The sequence below is a fragment of the Doryrhamphus excisus genome, chromosome 11 (assembly GCF_030265055.1).
Source record: "Doryrhamphus excisus isolate RoL2022-K1 chromosome 11, RoL_Dexc_1.0, whole genome shotgun sequence".
NCBI classification, from domain to species: Eukaryota; Metazoa; Chordata; class Actinopteri; order Syngnathiformes; family Syngnathidae; genus Doryrhamphus; species Doryrhamphus excisus.
Window position 1 is genome coordinate 10489393 of NC_080476.1, and position 7562 is coordinate 10496954.

Below are 7562 nucleotides of genomic sequence, written 5' to 3' on the forward strand. Positions count from 1 at the left end.
AACATGCTAGGTTAATTAGCGACTCTAAATTGTCCATAGGTATGAATGTGAGTGTGAATAGTTGTTTGTCTATATGTGCCCTGTGATTGGCTGGCGACCAGTCCAAGGTGTACCCAGCTGGGATAGGCTCCAGCATACCCAAATTTATGTCTTATTCTTAAAATTTCTCATTTTTTGTTGTGTTTTTTGGATTTTTCCCCTCACTAAATGAAATCAACAGCAAAAATCAGCTTTATTTGATTTTTAAAAAATTTCTCTCAGTCAATATGACACATTTCAGTACCATTAGTGAAAGTAATCACAGACTTTAAGCATAAAATTAGCAAATACATGAAATTCAACTACATGTCATTCATAACAATATCATGTTGGCATAAAGCATGTACTCGTCATTCAACATGATTTAAACTTTAACCCTTCCAGTCATAAGTTTAAATACCTTTGAATATACAACAATAATAAATATGTAAATATACTTTTGGTGTTCCCATTGCTTTACAGAGGATCTGAATGCTGCTGCTTCCTGTTTAGGGATGGGTGCTTTTGACATCTGAACAGACACAGTACCAGTTTTTAGTATTTTTCTTAGTATTTATCTGTTTTTCTAAATATTTCTTTTAATCGGACTCAATCAGGCCTTGACAAAAGCGGCCCAACCAAAGTTGAGGCATGAATTGTTACTGACATCTGGTGGACAAACAATGAAGTTGTTTAAACACAAAAGTATACGACAGGATAATTTTACTGATAATGGCGAAATGAATCAATACAAATGAAAATAGGTGAGCCAGAAATACATTTTCAGGTGCTAAGAGGGGTACTAAAGTACTGTAATGACCCTTAAGGGTATTATGTGTTGTGGTTAGGTATGTATTGCCATGAAAAGATGCGTTCCGGGATCATGGGGAGTGAAAGTCGGAACGGACAGGAAGTGACGTTTATGAGCCCCATGTCGGAGTGTTAATGGAGTGCAAATTAATTCGGTGTGGTTTACAGCCGTGACAGTAACTCGTGTTAGTAATTGTGGTGCTTCAATAAAACTGTAATGTTTTACGTTTATTTTAACAAATACACTAACGCCATAAATAAAAGAAATTTGACAATATCGCTTCCGTTTAGCAGGTGGCGCCAACACACTTCCTGTTCAGAAAAACCGCCGAAATAGACGAAGAAGAAGCGACAACGCGGAAGAAGAAAATGTAGCAGTAGTTGAAGACAATATGACAACAAACATTTATTTCTATACGGTTGTCCGGCTAGCAAAATAATTTTACTGTTCTAATTAGACTTTTTATACTTTCCTTAATACCAGAAAGCATTCAGTTGGACTCCAACGTGACAGTAATGAAGAGAGCAGCTACGAAATAAATAGCTATAGTAATTAATCATGTTCCCAGACTTGTATCCTTTCGTGGAGGATAGCTTTAGCCGCTTCCCATCGCAGAGTAACATCTATGGCCTGTGTCAGGCCGGAGGACAGGAGCTGCTTGCCGCTACTCTCAAAGGGAAGGTGGTGAGCTTCACGTACCAGGAGTTGCAACAGAAGTTAAGACCAGTGGCCAAAGAGGTTCAGTTCACCTACATACCAGGTAGCAATATATTATGTACAAATCAATGTCATCATGCTGTATAACTAAATAATTGTGGTTCATATCATGGAATGGAATGGCCTTTATTGTCATTATACAAGATGTACAACGACATTGGAGAGCTTCTCCTTTCAGTGCAATACTCAAGTTAAAAAAGTAGAGTAAAAAAAAAAAGACAGTTTAACAAGATATATACAAGATATCCAAAATATACACATAATATTGCATAGGAGCATATACAGGAGCAGACATATTGCAGATGTATTAATATTAGTGCAATGATGAATGGGTGCAAATAATGACTGGTGTATACAGACGAGTAAAAGTCACATGAGTGAATTGAGTTGTTAAATAAATAAATATGTTTGAGGTAGTAACAGAGGCAGTGATGGAAATATTGCACATTTTTTAATGCAATTACTAAATCATATTAGTAGGTATCGTTTAAAAACTGCAGCACTATGAATAGGATTATGACTAGATTATTATAAGGGAAAAAACAATTGATGGTCCCAAAAGTCTGACTGACAGCCCTTACATTAAGCAACAGAAGTACACAACAGGTAAACAATTTGTGTAGAATATTGCTTAATATATGTGCATATATTAGAATTGCTGGATTTGGTATCGACCTGATACTAAGTAAATATAGGATCAGTATTGCTGGCACCGATACTGATGTCAGTACTGTTAATAAATGAAACACAGGACTAAAACAATATTCAAATAAAACTATATCAACAATGTAACCAGATCAACGACATGACAGCATAAAAAAAACACAGATACTTGTTATAAACATAGACAAGAAAAGATAAATATCAATCTCATCACCCGTGTATTGCTCTTATGACGATACTCGACTCGTTATTTATTTTTGGGTTATCAAGTTACATTCAATTTAAGCAATTTGCAATGCGATGCTTCAACGCTTTTTTTTTATGTAGTTGATGCAGAGATCGTGTCAATTGATGCTTTCATCAAATCTTCACCCAAAAGAGGCCTTGTGGTGGGAATCACATTCATAAAGGTATTTCCCATTCAGCATAGGTTAATCTCCATATGCATTTAGTGGACTGTTCTTATGAATGTGTTCCGCTTACAGGACTCTGGTGACAAAGCTACCCCCTTCCTGAATATCTACTGTGACTATGAACCCGGCTCAGAGTTCAACCTGGAGTCCATCGCACGTGAGTGAATCCCTGTCTGTGGTGGTCGTCTGTTTACAACGTTTGGTGGTTAATTAATTAAAAATTTAACAAGTAGCAAGAATAAAGCGTGTGCCACAACGTAGAGGAAGAATAACTTCCGAGTTCACCATTATGGACTACATAATGTCTCCCAAGTAGGAGTGCGCCAAAGAAAAGGAAAGCTATCACCATTTTTTTAAAATTGCTGCATTATATACATGTAAATTGATATTAACCAGCCTTTCTGCACAGAGAGTTGCCTAAATCTGGAGCTGCAGTTTACGCCCTTCCAGCTGTACCACACAGAGTAAGTTGTGTTGCTTTCTATACAGCATAAAAGTTGAATGTAGTGGAATTTAGCGTGAATTCATCCGTTCCAGTTAGAGCTGTTATCATGGAATATTTAATAATTGCACCGCAGAGTAGGAAATTTCCACCAGGGGTCACAATTAGGCCATTAATGGTGGTAAAAATGGTGACCAAACATGATAACACATTGTGGTTCAAACACCGCTCCCTCACTCTGTTGCGGTGTATTAAATATGAATGAATAAATTGTTACTGTTTCCTGGATGACTATGGCCAATGAAGAGTAAATATATTGAAGTAGTAGTAGTATTCTGGCTGCAAGATATCAGCGATGCCACATTCAAGAGACATGACATTAGATTAGATTACCCCCAGTCATGGCATGTCTAACATTATAGAGTGAAAACAGCTCTCCCGTTCTGTGTGGAAGTGGTACACAATTGACTTCTTACTCTGTTTGAAACCCTTTTTTAAGTTTAGGATAAGTAAATTGAAGAGGGCGGCATGGCGGTCGAGTGGTTAGCGTGCAGACCTCACAGCTAGAAGACCAGGGTTCAATTCCACCCTCGGCCATCTCTGTGTGGAGTTTGCATGTTCTCCCCGTGCATGCGTGGGTTTTTCTCCGGGTACTCCGGTTTCCTCCCACATTCCAAAAACATGCTAGGTTAATTGACGACTCCAAATTGTCCATAGGTATGAATGTGAGTGTGAATGGTTGTTTGTCTATATGTGCCCTGTGATTGGCTGGTGAGAAGTAGAGAATGAATAAGTAAATTGGAGAGACGAACTCGTCAGCTTGGTAGCTTTCTACGTACCGTAATCTCCTAGCCAATCTCCTAGCGCAATGTGGTGTAAACTAAGAATAATAGGACCATACAGGTGACTATAGGGGTGTTATTTCATGTCTACAGGGCTCTAATAATGACATAAAACATATTTACAAAGTCTTAAACACAACTATGGTATGACTATGGAAATTCACTTTATTAGACACAGCGGACAAGTGATTAGCACGCAGGCCTCACAGCTAGGAGACCCGAGTTCAATCCCACCCTCGGCCATCTCTGCAAAACATGCTAGGTTAATTGGCGACTCCAAATTGTCCATAGCTTTGAACGTGAGTGTGAATGGTTGTTTGTCTATATGTGCCCTGTGATTGGCTAGCCACCAGTCCAGGGTGTACCCCGCCTCTCACTGGGATAGGCTCCAGTCATAGAATTGTGAATGAATGAATAATATTGAATCACACCAATTTACCCGACGACTGCAATGGAATAATGGCGCTCTCTGCTGGATTCATAGCTGCAGCTCACATTTTATTATTTCTTTGATGGCTCTTTCCAGCCCCATCATCCCCAAAATAATGTCAATATGTCCTTTCTTTTAGAGTGCAGAGTGACAATGGAGGTAGAGAGACTGTTTTTCTTCTCAGCGGTCACGACCAGAGGATCCACTTGTACAAAGAGGTTAGATCACAGCTTGTGTCGGTGTGAGAGTGTGCATATTTGTGTGTGTATTTGTACTACATAGAAGTTGACTACTTCAAAGAGATTTATGGTCAGCTTTTTGTTCCTGCGATTGGTTGTCGACCAGTCCAGTTATTTTATTAAGATGTGATAACCAGTGTTGGAAGTAAAAAACATTGTTATTGTTTTTGCAGTAATGTAATGAATTACCATTTGGAACAGTTAAGAGAGCATCATGGAGCCCCTTGTTTTCAACAGAATGCTTCGCTTCACCAATTTGAAGAGCAGCCAGTGGAGAGACTCTTCCCTGAACTCCAGCAATTACCCAGCAAGTTCGTCTACCCTTATTTCTGTGTTCTATTTGTGTGTGTGTGTGACCGTTTGTGTTCTGTACCAGCTGCTCTTTAAGAAGGTTAGGTTAGAGCAAGGGGGTCTTCAAAGTGCGGCTTCGGGGCCATTTGCAGCCCACCTCTTTTTTTTTTTTATTGCCCGTAATTTAATAAGACAATTGCATAAAAACAAACATGAACTAATATAATGTATGTCTATGTGGCTCCTTGCAGTGTGCTGTGGTTGGACATGCTGACCATTGCTGATGACCAAAGACTGTCGGCGTTTGGCTGTCAGAACGGCTGCGTTGGACTGGCTCTGGTCAAGCAATCTGGACCAGGTGAGGCAAAACCATACGATGCTAACTGTTTCATAACAAGTGCTGGTAAATTATATTCACGACAGTAGCTTAGAGGTAGATTGCACTTTGCCTGGAAGCATAAGACATCTTTTTTTTTTGTTACATGAGTACATTGTTTTACTAGAGGTTTTGCAGAGCTGGCGAGTTCAGTTCGACAGTCCGATCTCCATTGTGCTGCTGTTTCCTCTTACCTGCCAAACTGAGCCTAACATGCCCAGCAGAGACAAAAGTACGTCATGTAGGGCTGGTTTTTCCACATACCAGTAGAAATTAGTGCAACTTCAATCAGCATCACAAAGCGGTACAAAAAAAATCTTTATTATTTTTTTCAGTTTTGGGCGTTAAAGATTACAACCTTCTGGTCACGAGCACTATCGAGATGGCAGTTGTCTACAGGTACGGTATGGAATTTGCAAAGCTGTGTTATAATTTCAGAAGAGTTCAGTACATTTATATTTTTTGTGTGTGTCAGAAATGTCCAGCAACGAGGATTGTCCCACTCCATGTGTCTCTCTGAAAGTGATCAGTGGGACGCGGTGCTTTGTGCTCTTGTCATTGATCTGGACTTTGATGGGGAGAAGGAGGTGCTGCTGGGAACATATGGCCAGGTCGTAAAGTCACAAGATGGCAAATATGCTTTACATGATAAATGGTTTGCTTAAAAGTGTCAGGTTTGTTGTGGTATTGCTTTTTCCGCTCTTTAGTCAGAGTAAGTTTCAGCAAAATATCAGTTATCAGCAAAAAAAAGGAGGAAAACTTTTCACTATAATTAGCTCTCATTCAAAGCCCAACTGAACATTCATTCATTTTCTACCGCTTATCCTCACAAGGGTTGCGGGGGGTGCTGGAGCCTATCCCGGCTGTCTTCAGGCGAGAGGCGGGTAACACCCTGGACTGGTGGCCAGCCAATCACAGGGCACATATAGACAAACAACCATTCACACTCACATTCATACCTATGGACAATTTGGAGTCGCCAATTAACCTAGCATGTTTTTGGAATGTGGGAGGAAACCGGAGTACCCGGAGAAAACCCACGCATGCACCGGGAGAACATGCAAACTCCACACAGAGATGGCCGAGGGTGGAATTGGTAATGGTAATGGTTTTATTTCATTTGAACATGCATCAGATTACAATTGAATGCATCACATAATCAGTTCACAGTTCCACATGTCCAAAAGGAGTAGGAAGAAGCAAAGACTGTCCTACCCCTCCATCTGGTACTTTTGCAATCAGTAACTGTTACATTTGTTCACTTCCTGCTTTCCTAATATAGTTTAAAAAATATAAAAATTATTACAATTATTACAATTATTACAATTATTACAATTATTACAATTATTACAATTATTACAATTATTAAAAACATACTTATAAGAACTGAAAAGCACCGCTGTCATCATGCAAGTATCAATGTGATACTGATTCTACCCTTGGTTTCAATACTGTCCGTATTTGGTTCCGCCCACCCTTAGTAACTGCAATCTGTTTTTTCTTCATGTGCAGGAACTTCTGTGTTATAAGTTCCAGCATGCAGCGGAAGGAGAAGATGGACACTTTCAGTTTCTGTGGCGACGAAGCTTCAAAAGTCCTTTGCTGTCTATCATCTACTTAGATCTGACCGGGGATGGTTTGAGAGAGCTGGCTGTCCTCACGCTGAAGGGACTGCATATCTTACAGGTAACTTGAATATTTGTTGAGATTTCACACATTACTATAGGAAAACATGGCGTCCAATACCGATACTGCATTGTTATGTATTGGCCAGTCCGATACTAATAGCAACCTACTTTCTTTATATAGTCATAGATTATATATGCATGTACATCGCTTAACACGTGTGCTCTGTCCCTGTTCTTTCAGCATAGTCTCACCAGCACTGCTGATCTGGTCCTGGAACGTCTTGCCAAGAGGGTGGCAGCGCTGGTTGTTGACCCCAAGTCGGAGTCTGTCAAAGGTCAAGATACCAATGAAAAAGAGGACCATACAGTTCACGTAGCTTGAAAATAAACATACAGTATGTTACATGTAAACTGCATCTATATGTCATCTACACACGACTTTAGGTTACATTGGTTCGATGCACGTTAATTTTCACTTCCATGGTGATGACTTTCCCTTTCTTTCGCGCACTGCTCTGCTTGGAAGATATCACATCATAATAATATATCATAATACAAGACATAATATATCATAATACAAGACATTAAGGGATATCCGCCTTTTATTTACAAAACATGCAAAACATTTCAGTGTTTCATTAAACTGTGTTTAATCAGTGGAAATTCATGTTTACAGTACATTGCCCAACATT

The 7562-nt window shown here is 39.4% G+C and overlaps 1 protein-coding gene across 2 annotated transcripts; it reads left to right on the forward strand.

Annotated features, from left to right (window-relative positions):
• Nucleotides 1–1111: 1111 nt before the first annotated feature.
• kptn (kaptin (actin binding protein)) lies at nucleotides 1112–7562 on the forward strand. Of its 2 annotated transcripts, XM_058087112.1 has the most exons (12): nucleotides 1114–1589; nucleotides 2537–2619; nucleotides 2695–2779; nucleotides 3032–3086; nucleotides 4476–4554; nucleotides 4813–4886; nucleotides 5118–5224; nucleotides 5370–5474; nucleotides 5578–5641; nucleotides 5718–5853; nucleotides 6755–6928; nucleotides 7112–7559. In XM_058087112.1, the coding sequence occupies exons 1-12, from the start codon at nucleotides 1388–1390 to the stop codon at nucleotides 7250–7252; spliced, it is 1305 nt and encodes a 434-aa protein (XP_057943095.1). In that variant the 5' UTR covers nucleotides 1114–1387; the 3' UTR covers nucleotides 7253–7559. The 2 variants fall into 2 exon arrangements, with proteins under 2 accessions (XP_057943096.1, XP_057943095.1); XM_058087113.1 differs by lacking the exon at nucleotides 5370–5474 and having other exon boundaries at nucleotides 1112–1589; nucleotides 7112–7562.